This window comes from Euprymna scolopes, chromosome 14, assembly GCF_053919585.1.
Source record: "Euprymna scolopes isolate OS-2025 chromosome 14, ASM5391958v1, whole genome shotgun sequence".
NCBI classification, from domain to species: Eukaryota; Metazoa; Mollusca; class Cephalopoda; order Sepiida; family Sepiolidae; genus Euprymna; species Euprymna scolopes.
The window spans coordinates 148,206,158-148,226,427 of NC_136495.1; the positions used below are offsets into that span (position 1 = coordinate 148,206,158).

Sequence of the window (20,270 nt, forward strand, 5' to 3'; positions counted from 1 at the left end):
GTCTCACGGAGCTTGTTTCTGCAAGTGGCTATTATTCATTCAATACCTAATATGAATTTAGCAATTTTGAGTGTGATTCTTCAATTTTCTAAGCAAAAGAATAGTACCTGTCCCTCACCTCTTTGCTTGTTTTTTTTTAACCAAAAATCCAGCTTACAGACTGTTTGAAATTTTAAATAAGTAGGATAATTTTACATGAAATTTACATAAGTAACTTAAAAACACCTCTAAAAATTGAACAAATTACTTTTTGAAAATGAATATTTTCATGTTTAATTAATACAGAGATCAAAATACTTTTTCCCCAAAAAATATAAAGAACAATTTTTGAGGACTATTAATCAGTCCTTAGGAAAATCTTTTTTCTTTTTTTAATTCTTATTACAAACTAATCATGACATATTTTTCATGTTTAATTAATACAGAGATCAAAATACTCTTATTCAAACCAATCATGACATATTTTTCATGTTTAATTAATACAGAGATCAAAATACTCTTATTCAAACCAATCATGACATATTTTTCATGTTTAATTAATACAGAGATCAAAATACTCTTATTCAAACCAATCGTGACATATTTTTCATGTTTAATTAATACAGAGATCAAAATACTCTTATTCAAACCAATCATGACATATTTTTCATGTTTAATTAATACAGAGATCAAAATACTCTTATTCAAACCAATCATGACATATTTTTCATGTTTAATTAATACAGAGATCAAAATACTTTTTTCCCCAAAATATAAAGAACAATTTTTGAGGACTATTAATCAGTCCTTAGGAAAATCTTTTTTCTTTTTTTAATTCTTATTCAAACTAATCATGACATATTTTTCATGTTTAATTAATACAGAGATCAAAATACTCTTATTCAAACCAATCATGACATATTTTTCATGTTTAATTAATACAGAGATCAAAATACTCTTATTCAAACCAATCATGACATATTTTTCATGTTTAATTAATACAGAGATCAAAATACTCTTATTCAAACCAATCATGACATATTTTTCATGTTTAATTAATACAGAGATCAAAATACTTTTTTCCCCAAAATATAAAGAACAATTTTTGAGGACTATTAATCAGTCCTTAGGAAAATCTTTTTTCTTTTTTTTTAACTCTTATTCAAACCAATCATGACATATTGCCACTTGAACGTAGGGGGTTGCTATTTGGAACCATGCCTACAGGGACACTTATGTAGGGAGTTGAGCATTGAGACATCTGTTCACATCACATTTAAATTTCTGGATGTTAGTGCACTCAAGGAAACAGAAGACCACAAAGTAATTCCAAAGTCTAGCAGTTTATGGGAAGAAACACTGGGGACTTCTACAGTGAACAGGTGAGATGGATCATTTCACATTAAGCTTATATGGTAAACTGAATCCACACCTAAAAGTTGAACAAGTTTTTGTTTAATTATAATGTAAACATTTTGGTTCTTAATCAGTTGTCTTCAAAAATTAACAAAAAATGAAATCCCAACATTTTAGGAGATAACATGAGGGAGGTTACAGCAAATCTTTATAACTTCCTTGTATCTTCAAAAGCACCTTTTTTTTTCTTTTTTACATAGGCATCACCACTTATCAGGGTCAAGAGGCCACTCGAGGATAAGGGTTAAAGAGTGTACAGTAGAAATTAGACAACATAGTAATCGCTAGTAATGGAAATTCGGTAAGTTTGTTAACAAGTGGGACAGCTCATCAAGAACTTGTTTACATTAGACTTGAAGACAACCATATTGTAGTCAGCTGGAAAGCAGGAAAACAATTTCACAGACGTGCAATTCTAAGAAAGAAGCTTTGTTCATGGAATCTACGTTTAGGTTTAGGCACAGATAACAAGTGGGGGGAATTATTGATAGTGTTTTTAGCTAGACGAGGGTTTCTTGTGAAAATTTAGCGTGAGGGGACCATAAACTGAAGCTCAGTCGAACACTTTCCATGAAAATAACGATACAGCAGAGACAAACTCGGAATATCTCTTCTGTGAGATAGAGGTTGCAGGGAAGAGAAAAGGATATCTCCTACGAGGCTACAAAGTCTATTTTGAACTCTATCAAGGCAGGACAAGTCCTTTCTAGCAGCTCCTGCCAAGATGTGGCAACAGTATTCCATCCTTGGACGTACCTGGCTCTTATATAGATAGAGAATTGCATCAGCAGTGAGATATCTACTGGATCAATAGAAGGATCTCACCATTTTTCCAGCGGCCTTGGCAACAGATTTGATGTACCTGTTCCATTTAAGATCAGGAGTAAAGGTCAAGCCTAGAAGCTTGTCAAAACTTGAGGCCTCCTCAAGACGAGAGCCATTCATTTCAACTGATGCCAGATGGGGATCAGAATGTTGATGATGTAAAGAGAGAAGCTTGGTTTTAGATGCATTAAAAGTAACCAACCACTCCTTTCCCCATTGTACCACGTGCTCAAGATCAGAGGAGAGAGAATCGGAGAGAACTTGGTCGTTTATTTACTTAGACATGCTACCATAGATGGTAGTGTCATCAGCATAAATATCTACAAATGATGTAAGGATGTGAATTGGAAGATCATTAATGTAGATCAGGAAAAGAGTTGGGCCCAGGATGGACTCCTGCATCCTTTATGTAAAAAATTTTTTCATTTCCATACCTGTACCAAGCCGTAGATCACAGTAAGGAATTGAGCGGGTATGTGTCCTTTCCAAAGGGAAGCAACACCTTCTTCTCGTAACATGGAAGACACAACATGGGTGAAGCCAAAGTATTTGGAAGTTGCAGACTTCCTTGACACTGGTTCCACTTGCAACTAAATAAAATATACAAATAAAAAGAAAAATGTACATAAATAGAAAAAAAAAAATAGATGATGAAAATAAAAGTTAATTAATTATAATATATATCAATCCATCAACTTCAAACAAGGAATCATAATGAAAAATCCTTAATCCATGGACTTTCAAAAGATGTGCTCTTTTCATCAGAGGATAAACATGAGAAAAAAATGGATGCATCAATTTGAAAAAATAAAAATTATGTACGAAAAATTTTTTGATAAGAATAAAAGACATTTTCAATAGAATAAACAAATTAAAATTAATCAGTTAGCTAGTTAATCAAATTAATTCCTGAAACACTGTTTTTTCCACGAAGACAAAATAAGAATCTGAAATCCAAGTGTAAACTGTAGCATAAAAACTTTATTATTGTTCCGTCTGCCTGCTTCCCACCTGACTACAACTTGGATGTCTTCAAGTCCAATGTTAACAAATTCCTAATGAACCACCCTCTTAAGTAATCACTTCATTAAATCTCCACACTAACGTACTGTACTTGCAATAACCCTTATCCCTGAGTGGCTTCCGGGCCATGATAAATGGTGACCACCGTGTAAAAAAAAAATTTTTAATCAAATAATTAATTGCAACTTCTCTCCCAATTTTCAGATTTTATAATCATGTCTATATGCATTTTATTTTCTTTTAATGAATTGATATTTGCTATTTTTTTTTAGGAGTTAAGGGCAGAATAGATTCATTGATTGATATAATAATTAAATGAATGATTTTGTGCTACAAAATAGATGTTGTCAAGAATTGTATATGTCAACGTACTTAAAAGAATAAATTGTAAGATGGTCAACATCTTGAAATTTGGAATATAAATTTTTGTTATTTATATATATGAAATATATATAAATAATATGTTGGAGGAACCGTTTTGCATGAAAAATAAATATTTGGATCTCAAATGTAACTATACTGTTATTCTTTTATACTGTTATTCTTTTATACTGTTATTCTTTTATATAAGCTCTGTTGTTATATTTAACATTTTTTTTATCTTTTTTTATTCAATTTTCACCCCAAACAAGGCACATTGCCACTTTGAAGTAGGGGCTACTATCGGGGACATAAGATGCAGAGGTATTATGAAGGGTTGGTTGGTTGCTTGCTTTTGTTTTACGGCATATCAACCCTTTTCGGGTTATTTAATGCTGAATCCAAAGATTTTGAAGAAAAATTTTTTTAATAGAATATATTTGTTGTTTTCAAGTCGGTTTCTATTTAACCCATAGTTGGAACCCTAACAGATACTACCACTCTGGGTCAGAGTGGACCTGGGAGCAATGGTAATTAAAGGGTGGCGCCACACTCCCCAAAGCCCACAAGCTGGGGCCTCACCACTGGATATAGTTTTAGGTCATATCCAGGACCCCCATTGAAGGACTTTTACCCTCTGCAGGGGGGCAGTAGGCGTATTCTAATGCCCCACCGACAGGGCCATATTATGAAGGGAGATGGGCAGCAAGATGTCTGTTCACATTACACTTGAACTTCTGCATGTCAGTACAGTTGGGAAAGCAGAATCCTGGAAGGGAATTCCAAAGTCTAGCAGTTCTGGGCAAGAAACTGTTGTAGTAGAATGCTTTCTTACACTTATGGATATCTACTGTGAAGGGGTGGGATTTAGCTGCTTGTTGGGTTTGTCGGGGGTATTCACGTTGAGAGGGTACAATGCTTGTAGTTCGACAGAGCATTCACCATTAAAATACTTGTAGAACAAGCAGAGGGATGCAATATTTCGTCGATGAGACAGAGGCTGAAGCTTAGATGACAGTTCAGGACCTATCAGGTTGGCGACTCTTTTTTAAACCCTGTCAAGAAATGAGAGACAAGTAGCAGATGCACGAGCCCAAATGTGACAACAATACTCCATACATGGGCGAATGGTGGCCTTATAAAGGGACAGGATACTTTCAGGCGTAAGTAGCTTTCTAGCACGGTAGAAAGAGCCTACCATCTTCGCAGCAGCCTTGGCAATGCTCTCAATGTATCTATTCCAGTTCATGTTCGCTGTAAACGCTAGACCGAGGAGTTTAAAAGAAGTACTTTCGGGTAATGTGTTCTTGGCCATTGCTATTGATGATAGTGAAGGTTTCTTATAATTATTAAAGGAAACGAGTTTAGTCTTGGCAGCATTGAATATGACCATCCATTTTTTCCCCCATTCCACTACAGATTGGAGGTCATTCTCTAGTGTTTCTACCATTTCCTTAGATATGTGTTCATTTTTTTCCCCCCTCATGCCTGTAATAGAGAGTGGTGTCATCAGCAAATATACCTATCTCAGAAATAATTTTATCAGGGAGGTCATTTATGAATATCAAGAATAAGAAAAGTCCGAGGACAGACCTCTGAGGTACTCCCGCATTTATATCATATTGTTTAAATATACGACCGTCGAGGACAAGCTGCATTTTTTTTTTACTTAAGAAGGATTTAATTACAGTATGTATTCTTCCAGTGATACCATATGATCTAATTTTCCTTAGAAGACCATCGTACCATACCCTGTCAAAAGCCTTAGATATATCGAGGGCTACCACTCTACCCTTCTTTGTTTTGTCCAGTGAATGGTATATACGTTCAGAGATTACAGTTAGGATATCTGCTGTGGAACGGGCTTGCCTAAATCCATATTGATTGTCGGTCAGGAGTTTTGCAGCTGTAAGGTGATGGACTAGAGCTTGATTAATTAAGGACCCTATTAAAGCCTAATTGTCACAGCTGGTGAATTTGAAAAATGCAATCTGAGCATGAAGACACTTTAGAAGAACGATATGCAATAAAATTCTGTTTTAAACTTGCAGAAAATGCTACAGAAACGTATGGAATGCTTCAGACTGCTTTTTGACCATCTTGCATAAATTAAGCATCGGTTTTGGAGTGGCATAAGAGATTCAAGGAAGGCAGGGAGTCTGTGAGGGATGATGGGCGGTGTAGAAGGAATAACGAAATCAGAACACCAGAGTTGATTGGCCAAATAAAGAATTTCATGGATAAAGACTTGTGTGTCTATAAAGTTTGATGACATGTGTTTATACACAGTTTGATGTCAGTGTGGGAACTGTACACACATTTATTTGCAAGGAACTGAAGATGCGTAAGATTTGCACAAAGTTTGTTCCAAAGGTGCTCAGAGAAGATCAGAAAGAAAGTTTTCATGACAGCAGGGGGGGGGTGTATCACTTGCACTCTGTGACTTATGGTTATTTCCTAAGTTCAAAGAAAACGTTAGAAGCTGTCGTTATGAGACAATTGAGGAGATGAAAGGGGCCGTGATGATGGTCATTGACACACTCATACAAGAGGACTTCCACGGGGTTATCCAGTTGTTGAAACTGTATAACAAGTGCATTGGAGCCAGAGGAGATTATTTTGAAGAGCACTAGAGTTTCAGGTGTGTACTATCAATAAAAGACTCATACAAAAAAATCTAGAAACTTATTGAAGGCATCTCGTAGTTAAATCCTCTTTAGATTTTCTAGTGGAAAGTAGGTTTATGCAAGTGCTGAGTCTGCGATTTTTTGAATTTAATTAATACTCCATGGAATTTAAACCGTATTAAAAATATCATTCATATATAACTCTGGTGGATTCATTTCTTCTACTATTGAGCTAACTTTATATCTCCAGTATTTTTAACACTGCTAACCCTTACAAATTCAAGGTAAGCTGGCTATTTATCTGTCAAAGTTTTACTTCCGTCTGGTTTCAGACTTTAATGAGATATACATATATAATAATTAATTCAAGTCAAAATAAAATGTTGGTATATATGAATTTATTTTCTATGTGAATAAGGAAAAACATCATAGAGAAAGAGGGGTTATAGAAGCCTTTAACATATGGCATTTTTAAGTTTTTTTTTTATTGAACTAGCAAATAAATTCATTTATTTTGTTTTAAATTTATTATTATGTTATGCTCCACCCTTAAGTGTTGAGCTTCATGTATCCTGATAAGTCCCTATATAAATTCTTTAAACCCATTTGCTTATATATATATATATATATATATATATATATATATATATATATATATATATATGATGATAATGTTAAAAATAACAAAAAGAAAATACTTCCCAAATAAAAGGGGTGACGTAAATAAAAAATAAAGGGCAGGTAATTCTCTCAATGTTCAGGCGAGTGTAACAATTAAATACCACAGAATCGCTAAAAAAAAAAAAAAAAAAAAAAAATGAATAAATCAACGATAGATCTTATATATATATATATATATATATATATATATATATATATATACTCGGGTTTTTTATTCAAAAGTAATGGACTAATGAATTCAACGAGGTTGTTAGATAGTGCTCAATAAAAAGAGCAGATAATACTTGTTTATTGTTATATAAACATGGTCACATCCTACTGCTACAAATAGCCACTTGTTTCAATCAAACAACAGATATCATCAGGCAGCGACTTGACTATTCAAAAGTTTAATGAATAATCATTCATTGAACTTTTGAATAGTCAAGTCGCTGCCTGATGATATCTGTTGTTTGGTTGAAACAAGTGGCTATTTGTAGCAGCAGGATGTGACCATGTTTATATAACAATAAACAAGTAATATATATATATATATATATATAGGTCAGGATGTAGAAATTTCTAGTTTGTATCTGGGGATACGTTTAATCCCCTGGGAGAGATGCATCCTCAGTCTTTGTTAAGACATGCATCTAGGAAAATTGATGTAAACACCCGAGGTCCACCGTGTGCTCTGTTTTGTGACAGCCTTTTCACCGACTGTAAAAACTAAAAAGTGTAGATAGGGGTTCTACATGAAGTCTTCACTACTATAAGCAAATCATGCGGATTTGCAAACATTGAAACTGAAATGAAAAAGAACAAAAAAAACTTTTTTCTTTTTCATTTCGATACTTTTTTGTGACCAAGAGCGGAGGTCCGCTTGAAATATAAAAAATTAACAATAAAAATATTAAATACAAAAAGTAACATCGTTTTTCATGCTTCAAAAAACCCTCATAACCTTTAAATTACTATCCTAGAAGCATACGTGGACTTTTAACATTATCATCATATATATATATATATATATATATATATATATATATATATATATATATATATATATATAAGCAAATGGGTTTAAAGAAAATATATATGGACTTATCAGGATACATGAAGCTCAACACTTAAGGGTGAAGCATAACATAATAATAAATTTAAAACAAAATAAATATAATATATATATTTGTTATATATATATATATATATATATATATATATATATATATATATATATATATATATAAGCTTTAGCATTTATTTACCTCCCACGAGGACAAAGCAAGAAGTTTTACACTTTGAACAAAATTTTTTTAATTAAAACGTGCAATAACAAGATGAGTATGTAAAACCGTTTTTATAATAAGCTTAGTAAATAGCAAAGTTTGTTTTTATTTTTATATAAAAAGTTGTAAAAAGATTTGTAAATAAAATTATGTATCTTTAAATTTTTGTTTGTTTGCTCATAGTACAAACATGCAAACTTTTTTATTCTATATTTTATTTACAATTTTTGTTATAAACACACATTTTTAAATTTTAAATAAAACTGTTATCGAATAAAACCATTTTTGAATGGTAAACTCCTAACTATACCATCGTTTGCAGGCAAGTAAATTTCAAAGATTTTGTTTTTATGAAAAAATAAATTATTAAAAAATTGTAAATAAAATGTATTTAAAAATGTTTTTCGTCTGTTTGCCTGCGGAAAAAGCCCATAAAATTTTATTTAATCTGTAAAGTTTAAAAGAAATATATTTGTATATTTTTTTATTACTCTGTAAAGTGTACACAATTTAAAATAGTGTTTTTTAATTAAAATGTTTTTGCGTATTACCCCTTTTTCGACGACTTATAATGGCAAAGTTAAAAATATTTGCATTAAAAAAAGCAATTTTAATGACAAGCTTATTTTGTTATACGCCTATTTTTAATTAACAACAAGCTTTTTATAAATAAAACCGTTGTTAAATAGTAAAACTTTTTTTGTTAATAAAAATCTGTGACCTAAAGGTTATAAAAGTATGATTCAACTCAGAACTTCTGGTTCAGTCGAATCGCAAGAGGATCACGTAAACATTGTATTCCTTCTACCCTAATTGATATTCTACTAATAGACTAGCTAGTACTTACCTTTCTCAATACAATTGATATAAAAAAAATTTAACCATGGTCTTCTTGCATCCCCAAGAAATAACTTCTGCGACGGTAAATGAACTTCAACAGATTGAGTTTTCACAGCTGTCTCTCCATGATAAAGTTGAAATTAAGAAAAGAAGCCGTTCAACGCCTGATATTCAAATATCTCAGCCAGGCATTAGCAACAACAAAGTGTATATTCGTAGCTTTAATGGTACCAACGGAAAAGTTGGCTTTGCGGCTGTGAACTAAAAAAGGCATTGTTCTGCTTTCCTTGTTTGTTGTTAGGGGGTGATGTAACATGGACAAAAGATAGTTTCAGAACTATTAGCAAAATGAAAGATAGAACTGAAAAGCATGAGAAGCACGTTGACAATGTAGTTTCCCTATCAATTTTGGGGATCATAAATATTAAAGAAAAACTTAGTGAGGCCTGCAGACTTTCAATCAATCATCATAACACGAATGTTAAGAAGAACCGTGAAATTTTATCTAAAATAATAGATTGTATTTTCTTTTGTGGGAACTTTGAAACTCCCTTACGAAGACATGATGAAAAAGATGATTCAGTAAATCCAAGCGTATTTAGAGGATTTTTAAATTTTGCATCTTATTAGATCCAGATTTAAAGAATCACTTAGAAACCAGTAATGTCTTCAAAGGTGTTTCCAAGACTATTCAGAATGACATACTTGACTGTCTTTTTACCGTGATGAAATAAGTGCAGAAATTAGCAAAGCTTCCTTTGTAGCTGTCATGGCTGATGATACAACAGATATGTCTGAACATACACAAATGATCATTGTTTTACGGTACGTCTTGGATGAAAAAATACTTGAACGCATTTGGAGATTCTTTATTCCAGAAAACCAAACCGCTGATGGGATATCAAAATGTATTCTACAACAATTAGATATAATCCTTCAAGGGAATCGCCAAAAACTGATAGCTCAGACATTTGATGATGCAAATGTCATGAAAGGCAAAAAAGCTGGTGCTCAGGCGAAAATAAAAGCAGATTATAGTAATGCGCATTTCACTCACTGTTATGCGCATCAACTTAATTTAATAATGAGGAATGCAGCAAGCATTACACGAAATGCTAGAATATTTATCTCTAACATTTTGGCTATTCCGACTTTCTTTTCTAGATCACCACAGCATCTGTCCATTTTTCAAGAAGCATCTAGATGTAAGCATTCTATGTGTATCCGCCACAAGGTGAAACTTTAACATACATAAATAGAGTTCATGAAAATGTTCAAGCATAAAAAAAACTGTCACTGAAATTCAGTCAACATCATATGTAGATGAGACCGTTGCAGAAGCGACAGGAATTCTGAAATATTTGAACGATGAAAATTTCATATTTTGGTTTGAGCTATTTCATAAAATTATGTCTCATGTTGAAATTATTTCTTGGGAAATTAGCATATATAAAGTCAATGAATACATAACAAATTTCAAAACTGCTATTTTAGAGATAAGAAACACAAAATACTGTGAAAATCCTTCACAAACACTCAAGGGCGAAGCTAAAGAACTGTGTGACTATATATCTGTTAATATAACGGACAGATATTCTTCAACTAAACATTTAATACTTGCTAAATTGTTTTACAAGATAAGCTTTGCTAGTTTTAAGAAAAAACTACCTACAGAAGAGATATCCTTGAAAACTGAAGCATATCCCATGATAGACAAAGAAAAGTTTGAAACTAAGCTAGAAATATTTTATAGTAGGTCAGATATCCATGAATATTGCAAAGTAATTGATCTCCTGAAATTTATTTTGGAAAACAATTTAAACGATGTTCTTAGTGAAATCACAAAACTCAAAAATTATCTTGACAATTCCCATGACTACATAAGAGATAGAATGTTGTTTTTCAACTCTGAAAAGAATAAAAACTTTTCTAAGGAACACCATGGGTTGCAAAAGACTAAATGAACTTGCAGTGCTTTCAATTGATAAAAAAGTTCTTCAGCAGTCATTCAGAAGTTAAGGAGAAAATTATCAATCTTTTCTCACAAATTAAAACAAGGAGAATGAAGTTTACTTTCAAATGAATGTAATAAGTAAAATATTTAAAACATTTACATCTATTTAGGATTCCTTTAAGTTATTGTATTTTTATACGTGTGCATACATATAAATTATATTTTTTATGTTTGTTTTATTTTTACACAATATTAAAACAATAGGTATTTTCTTTAAAACAGCACCCCCACTAATCTTAGGCACGAGCCGCCACTGCTATTTACTAACGTGCCTATTGATGAAACCATTGCTACTTGTTACAATGCACTTAATCGTAGTGAACTTGTTTCTCCATCATTACCAGAAAAATATTTTACTAAACTCCTTTCTCTCTGCACAAAGTCTGTTGAGTTTAGTTTTGACAATATGATGTACAAAAAAATTGATGGAGTTTCCATTGGTAGCCACTTAGACCCTATCCTCGCGGATATTTTTGTTGGATTTTATGAATTAAAACTTTTCATGTTACTACATAACCCTAACCTGCTTTAGATTTCCATTATGTTGACAATACTTTTGCAGCTTTCTCTTTTCACGACGTTGCTTTAGAATTCTTTGAACATCTCAATTCCTTACATCACACTCTGTCTTTCACTATGAAGGTTAAAAAGATTAATTTTCTCCCGTTCCTCAATGTTTTGGTCAAAAGGTCCAGAGGCATTTTTTTTTACTTCTACATACAGAAAACCAACCTTCACAGGTTTATATACTAAATGGTGTTCATTTACACCTAAAACTACCAAGTTAATATTGATTCAAACGTTAGTACAGGGCCAATTTTACCATTCTTGGATTTTTTACCCTTCATCGGACTATCCATTCATGTGAAATCTTTCTATCATTTTTCTTTTACGTCCTATTCCCCTTACCTCACCTTTTTTTTTATTTTACCAAGTAAGATCTGTGACTTACTTGTAGTTTAATTAAATACTTTTATATGCAAAATCCGATCCTGCATTTTGCTAATTCCTGCCCTCTGATGAGAAGGAGAGTATTTCTTCGTAACTCCATGGATTAAGGACTATCCACTTATCTTGTGCTTCCTTTTTTAAAATTAATTATGCTTTTAACTCTTTTTCAAGATGTCTTTTAACATGTTTTATTAATCATTTGTTCATATATATATATATATATTATCATTCATTAGAAAACCATCCAGTCAGTAAGTCATTTAATCACTGCATCAACTTGCTCTCGAATTTACTATAGCACTAATAATTTATTTTTTAAGGGATCATCAATTGCTTACCATGAAACACTGTTTCGGGGATTTAAAAACAAAACAGCATATTACATCATGGCTCCCCATCAGTGTTGATCAAACACCACCTCCCTTAATCTTAGGAAGGAGACATGTTACAAATATTTGATCTAATTTCCTATTCTTAATTGCATTATCTAAACTTTTCATGCTATAAAAATGAATTTCTTACCTTTGTGATTCATCAGTTTCCAAATTCAAAATGAATACATTTTTTAATTTACCAGTCTTGTATTTATAAGATTAGGATTAATCCATTTAACTACTTATCACCCCCACTATGATTAGTATTTTGTATATTTACATTCATATTTAATTAAAATTAAATATATAAAGGTTAAAAATATTTATACATCTATACATTTTCTTTTTTTTAATATATAATTCCCTTCTTTTTTTCTTTCCTTCCTTCTTGTACATATTTATTTTATGGTAATTGTAAATATGTCCTTGTTCTGTCTTCAGACCGGGCCCTTTTTTAACAAGGGACACACGCTTTAAGAGCACCGATGCCTCGGGCCTCGTTCTCATTCATCTCTGTGCGAGTTTTTTTCATATATAGTTTTCTTTCTTATTTCTTCCCTTCCTGATCTTTCTTTAATGGAAAGATTAGCCGTTTAGGCATTCCAAATGAAAAAAAAAACAAAAGAAAAGGAAAAAAATGTCATATCGCTATCTTTCGAGAACTCCATGTCCCCACGCGATCTCGCGCTACTATCGTTCTGCGATTCTGCCCCTCCTTTCCTCCTTTTCACCGCGGAATTCAAAACTACACGGACTGACTTTACTCGACTCCATGAACTGGGCTTTCCCCGTTTAAGCCATGAGGTACGTTTAGTACATCCTATTATTCCTTTACCTGGCTATCCCTTCTATGAAGAACTCGAAACCCTGTTTATTTAATCTAGTGTGTGACTTCTATATTTAATTTGTAGAAATTCTAATTATTCTTTACCTTTGCGCGCACAGAACTTATACCTTTTCTCAGACTTCTATTATTTTTATTTCATGGGCGCTTGGGTAGTTTATGCACCGCACTAGAATAACAACCTTTGTAAAAAGGAGACATAACCGCTCCATACTTTCACCTAACGATTTAATAATAATAAAAAAAAAAGAAAAAGACACTTTTCTAACTGTTACGGACTTTCACCTAACAATTTAATGGAGAAAAGACATTTTCTAACCACTCCATACTTTCACCTAACGATTTAATAATAATAAAAAAAAAGAAAAAGAAAAGACACTTTTCTTACTGTTACGGACTTTCACCTAACAGTTGATTGAAAAAGATAAGATATCCCAGAATCTGTTAATTTGGAAGCCTGTCCAAAACATAATTATTTTCATGTATTATTTCCTTTTGTTTAATTATGTTTTCTCCTTTTAACTATGTTTTGTTTTTGTTTCAGATTTTTTTACCTAATTAATAAAGCGTTTTCAACGTAATAGTTGTTTTCGTTATGTTAATTTGAGTTTATCTGTCTGCCAACGCACGCTTTCTAAAAGTTGACTGCTAGACGGTACTGTAGGTACCTGAAAGCAAGATTCTGAGGAATAACTGCCGCGAGTTCCAGAACAGTCCTTCTCATTTTCATCTTATTTTTAACTTCTTCCCCTTCCTTTTTTTTTAAAATCAAAATGCCATTGTACACCTGATAAGGATGGCGAAAGGCGTCTCGGGTTAGAGGGAACTCTCTTTTCTGTCATTTATATATGTGTGTGTGGGGGGGGTGTAAATAGGGCATATCTTCTACATAAACCAATGAAATGATTGCAATCCTTACCTGTAATCTGATTTTGATAACGTCCAAGGGTTGCAAGAGGGCCCTAGACATCGTTCCAGAAATGGCGCCAGCAACCACATAGTCTTTATATGTTAATTGTCGCTTGTCCTGTGGATCAAATCCAACCATTTAAAGGCTGCGGATGAAGAACAACCTGATAAAGAAAAAAGAATAAAAATAGAACCATAAAATTAATAAAACAAAATCAAGTTCAATTGTTGCAAAGCTGATTCTATTAAATTTCATAACAGTGAAACTCTTTCTACACATTCTTTCCATGGAACGTATTAAACTGAGCTCCAATCTCAGCTATTCTTCTAAAACATTCACAGCAAGAACTTCTCTTCTAATCACAAAAAAAAAAAAATCTTCTTTCTTTACAATTCTTAATTCTTGAGATGAGGGCTATTAGTTGTTTTGATCAAACTATTGTTCTCACCTAAAGTATTATTAGTGCAACGTTTCGGTCAGTTTAGCCTTTGATCTTCATCAGGCATGCTGGTCGCCATCTTGGAAAAGAGAGGAGAAAAGTTACTGGCTCTGTAGATGGTTTCATATTTTTGGAGTTGTTTTTGTTTTTTTTCGCTGTGGTTCTGTATATAATCCTAGCATCAGGCAAGATTTTCATGAACAGAGCTTCTTCACAAAAGCTTCTAATTTGTAGAACACATTACTACGAAACTGCCTCCCTTCAAACTGCAACATAGTCGTCATCAAATCAAATATCAACAATTTTTTTTTTTTAAACTCCTATTCACTCCAAACAAGACCTATTACTATCTGGATGTAAGAGGATACTATTTGGGACCATCTCTACAGGGGACTATGAAGGGAGTTGAGCAGTGAAATATTTATTCACATTACATTGAAAATTCTGTATGTTAGTACAGTTAGAGAAAGCAGGAAACAGGGAGGAAATCCCAATTTAGCAGTCCAAGGGAAGAAACTATTAGAGTAAAAGGCTTTTCAGCATCTAGGGACCTCAACAGTGAAGGGGTGGGATTTTGCTTCTCGGTTAGGTGTATGTACGTCGAGAGAGCAACAGTGTTATGAGCTCATAGAGCATGTTTGATTAAAGTATTTACAAAACAGGTACAAAGATGCAACATAGCGGTAATGGGACAGGAGTTTGAGCTTTTTTTGATAGTATGAGACCTAAGTAATGAAACTTATTTCATTTCATTCATCATTTTAGTCTTTTCATAATATTCTTTATCCATCCACCGAATATTATTCCATTAACCATTATCCTAGCATGGTTTTTCACCTTAAAAAATGAGGATTCATTTATAATAATAAGTGAAGCATGCATGATCCCCCGTGAGTGCACAGCGAACAAGGCATAAAAAAAATGGTTAAATCAGCAATTACCCACCCCTCATTTAGCCCCAAAAGTTCACTAGGGGACGTCAAATCCTGGTGAAAATGAACAAACGGTGCAGTTTTAGGCCTTAACATATGTAAATTTGAGTTCTGCACCATGCAAAAAAAAACATGACCAAGTCCATCATTTGCTCCTCCTTCCTATTTAGCCCCAAAAGTCCCCAAGGCCTTAACATATTTAAATTTGAGTTCAGCACCATGTGAAACTGCTAAATAGACATACACAGAAACTTTTGGACAAATTATGGTAAAATAGTCCCAAAAATGGAGTGTTTTTATTAGCCCTAAAAGAGCCCGTAGGGCACACTCAAGAGTTATCGTGGAGTATAGACAAACAAAATTATATATATATATATATATATATATATATATATATATATATAATGAGTTAGTTACAACTTTTCAAAAATTTTTATAAAAATTCAAGGCATCAATTTTTTTTAATAAGCACAAAAGTGTCAATTTTAGCCATTTAAACCCGAAAGGCACCCCTAGAGGGACAACTGGAGTTTTCCTGGAAAATCTGTTCTGTTACTTTTTTTTATTCATATCATGTTTAACATTTGTACAAAATTTCAAAAAATTTAAAGGCATAGTTATTGAGAAAAGTGTAGACAGACGAACAGACAAGGGTGAATTTACAGGTCCACCCTCCTTTTGTCGGGAGACCAAAAAAATCATTCAAACAAAGATATCAAATAACTTCCAAATTAAAATTTTTTAAATATAATTTAATTCACAAATGAAATTAATTGGATTTTTTAAAATTTTGTATGTAATTTATGATAAAACAAAAGTAATGTTTCATGTATTTGTCAATGAAAAATGAGAAATGAGATACTATTTTTTTTTCATGATTACATCAACCTTAGAAATATATGAAAAAATAAAAAAATTAAATTAAATCTTTTAGATTTTGATGTAGGGGATTCACTTTACTATATTATAAACAGATAATGACCAAATAGCATATGACAGAACGAGTGACATGGGAAGAATTCAAAAATAAATATTTACAACAATTAAATTACAGGGTTATTCAAAAATCAAGAGACTTTATTCAAAAACCAAGAGACTTTATTCAAAAATATAAAGACTTTATTCAAAAACCAAGAGACTTTATTCAAAAACCAAGAGACTTTATTCAAAAATATAAAGACTTTATTCAAAAATATAAAGACTTTATTCAAAAACCAAGAGACTTTATAATTTCATTTATTCAACACCTGTTATTACTTGGTAGATTAGGTCCCACATTTTTCTTATGAGATTTTCAAAAATTTGCACATCCTCCCCATTTAAGTTTTCCAAAACATTACCAACATTAATTTTTAATTCTTCCCTAGTAACAGCATGAGGTCTTATGGCCGAGTATCTAGACTTAACCATACTAAAAAAAATTTCTATAGGGTTAAGGTTGGGGCTGTAGGGGGGAATATATACAATTTCAATCTGGTGAGATTCTAAAAACTCTTTTAACAACAATTGTCTTGTGGATTGGGGCGTTATCCATTACTAAGACTACATTTCTCCTTAAAACACCCTCATTAACAGCCCTGGCGAGAAACTCAAGAAAGCTCTCCCCATTAAACGATCCATCAATCAGTTTGTAATAGGATAAGCTGAACTATGAAATAATACAGCAGGCTGATAGGTTTTGTCCTTTAGAAGGGGGCACATAAGTAACTGGGCTTACACCAATTTGCGAATATCCATAATTTTTGGATGTGTGCAAATTAAAGCCTGTTTCATCCAGAAACAAAACTTTGCGGTTTCGATATCCCACAAAAGCCCTGGCGTATTCTCTCATTTTTTCACGGTGATTATTCGTGTTAACGACAGCTGCCTTCCTCTTCAGCCTTTTTCTTGTTAGCCCCGCTTCCTTCAAAAGTCTGCAAACGGAGGTTTGATTCAGGGTAAATCCAAATTTTTCTTCAAATTTTGTTTGCATCCCTTTTTGAGTTAACGACTGGTCTTCATTAATAATATTTTTAACCTTGTTTACCAAGTCAGGATGCTGTGTTGTAGGTCGCCCTGATTTTCCATAATTCTCAGAATAAGAGGAATCTGGATTTTCTCTTATCTTTGAAACTGCTTTATACACAGTAGACTTGCTCTGTCCTGTCATCTGCATGATTTCAGTTGCAGGTACATTTTGCCCAACAAGCCTTTTTATTAACTCAAAAAGAGATTCATTCATCATTACTCTGGGTTTCTTGTTGGCAGAACCATCCGAGTTCATATTGTTTTCCATACCTTGATTTGATTCTACCATTAAGGGTAAAATTTAAAAATAATTTTTTTTTTATATCTGAAAAAGTCTTTATATTTTTGAATAAAGTCTCTTGATTTTTTAATAAAGTCTTTATATTTTTGAATAAAGTCTTTTGATTTTTTGAATAAAGTCTTTATATTTTTGAATAAAGTCTTTTGATTTTTGAATAAAGTCTTTATATTTTTGAATAAAGTCTTTTGATTTTTGAATAAAGTCTTTATATTTTTGAATAAAGTCTCTTGATTTTTGAATAAAGTCTTTATATTTTTGAATAAAGTCTCTTGATTTTTGAATAAAGTCTTTATATTTTTGAATAAAGTCTCTTGATTTTTGAATAACCCTGTAAATGGTGAAATTTTAAAATTATATACAATTCTAAAAAACATCCTATTCACATATAAAATTTGTCTTTCTTTTGTCAAAAAATTGCACAGTAGTCATTGGGGAGGGGGGGTAACATTGGAAAATATATAAAAATATCCAATTTTTTTACATCTAAAATAAGTAAAACTGTTAGATTGCACCAGCTTATTCTCTGGTCTGCACCACACCTTGAACTATGACAGATTTGGGCAAGGTCACAAGAAATGGTTAAGTCACAATTCCAAGATTGAAGACCAACTACTTATGAGCATGAAAACTCAGCCGTTTTCCCTAAATCTAAACTTCCCATCGATACACTTGTGCCACCAAGCCAAACAGTTAAGAAGGATCTTGCCACAAATTAATTACTTTTGGGGCAATGGTCTACATGCTTGAAGCATTAAAAATATCACTATAACAAGACAGACAGCAGAGACTTCAGATTGAGACATTGACAGAGAACAGCATTCTTGGCCAATAACATGCACAATAATATCAAAGTCAAGGAATTGACATTTTTTACGATATACTGAAATATCTGTTTTTCAATTTTTAACCCTGCTCAGTCCATGAACATTTTTTTATTGTTATTTTCACCCCAAACAAGGCACTGTGCCACTTTAATGTAAGAGGCTACTATTGGAGACCAAATTTACAGGGATATGTAGGGAGTTGGGCAGCAAGATGTCTGTTTACATTACACTTGAACTTTCTTTTTTTTTTTTTCTTTTTTACATGGTAGTCACCACTTATCAAGGCCCGGAAGCTATTCGGGGATAAGGGTTATTGCGTGTACAGTAATCAATGGGATAATATCATAGTAATCATTAGTAATTGATAAAGTGTCTTAAGGGGGCGGTTTATCAGGAATTTGTTTATGTTGGACTTGAAAACATCCAAGTTGTAGTTACATGGGAAACAGGCAAACAGAAGAGAGTTCCACAGGTGTGTACTTCTAAGAAAGAAGCTTTGTTCATCGAATCTACATTTTGATATAGGCACAGATAAAGAATGGGGAAAATTATTGACAGTGGTTTCAGCTGGGCGGGTGTTTTTCATGAAAGACTGGCGAGGGGGGACGAGCACTTGCCATGGAAATAACGATAAAACAAAGACAGGCTCGCAACATCTCTTCTGTGGGAGAGAGGTTGCAGGGAACAGAAAAAGGCATCCCCCACTAAGCCATGAAGTCTATTTTGTACTCTGTCAAAGCAGGATAGGCTGTTTTTAGCAACTCCTACCCAGATGTGGCAGCAGTACTCCATCCTTGGACGTACTTGGCCTGTACGTACTTCTGCATGTCAATACAGTCAGGAAAGCAAAGACTCAGTAAGGAATCCCAAAGTCTAGCAATTCGATGTAACAAGCTGAGTAGAAGGGTTTCCAACATTGAGGAATCTGTACAGTGTGGGAGTGGGATTTTTTTTTTTTTTTTTTTTTTTTTACATGGGTGTCACCACTTATCAAGGCCCAGAGGCCACTCAAGGATAAGGGTTAATAGATATACATTAGTCATTGTGATTTTAGCATAGTAAACAGTGGAAATTAGTATTAGAGATTTGATAAAGTGTCTTACTTAGGGGGGCGGTTTATCAGGAATTTGTTTACGTTGCACTTGAAGACATTCAAGTTGTAGTCTGGTGGGAAACAGGCGAACAGAAGAGAGTTCCACAGGTGTGCACTTCTAATAAATTTTGCTGGTTGTTGGGTTTTTCGGGAGTTTCTATATCGTAGAGGTACAAAAGATTTTCATTCATCAGAACACATTCCATTAAAATACTTGCAAAACAAACACAAAGGTGCCACATTTCAGCGATGAGACAAGGGTTAGAGTTAGGTTGCTAGTGCAGGACCTATCAGGTTGGCAACTTGTTTTTCAATCCTGTCTAAGAGGGAGAGACGAGTGGTAGATGCACCAGCCCAGATGTGGCACGAATACTCCATGCATCGTGAATAGTGGCTTTGAAGAGATACAGGATACTCTCAGGTGTGAGTAATCTTCTAGCACAGTAGAGAGTCCACCTTCTTCGTAGCAACCTTGGCAATTACCTCGATGTATTTGTTCCAATTCATGTTGCCTGTGAATGAACAAAGTAAATTCAGGTAAAAAAAATGATTCCTTGAAGTT

General features: G+C 33.0%; 1 protein-coding gene across 2 annotated transcripts in view; it reads right to left on the bottom strand.

Moving 5' to 3' along the window:
* LOC145293280 (mitochondrial thiamine pyrophosphate carrier-like) overlaps positions 1-20,270 on the bottom strand; it is a 145,160-nt gene that overhangs the window by 56,365 nt on the left and 68,525 nt on the right. For both annotated transcript variants that reach the window (XM_080139881.1, XM_080139882.1), the window contains exons 2-3: positions 14,122-14,275; positions 2,655-2,810 (exon numbers count right to left, since the gene is read on the bottom strand). In XM_080139881.1, coding sequence (XP_079996007.1) covers positions 2,655-2,810; positions 14,122-14,250 — 285 coding nt within the window. In that variant the 5' untranslated portion in view covers positions 14,251-14,275. The remainder of the gene's footprint in view (positions 1-2,654; positions 2,811-14,121; positions 14,276-20,270) is intronic.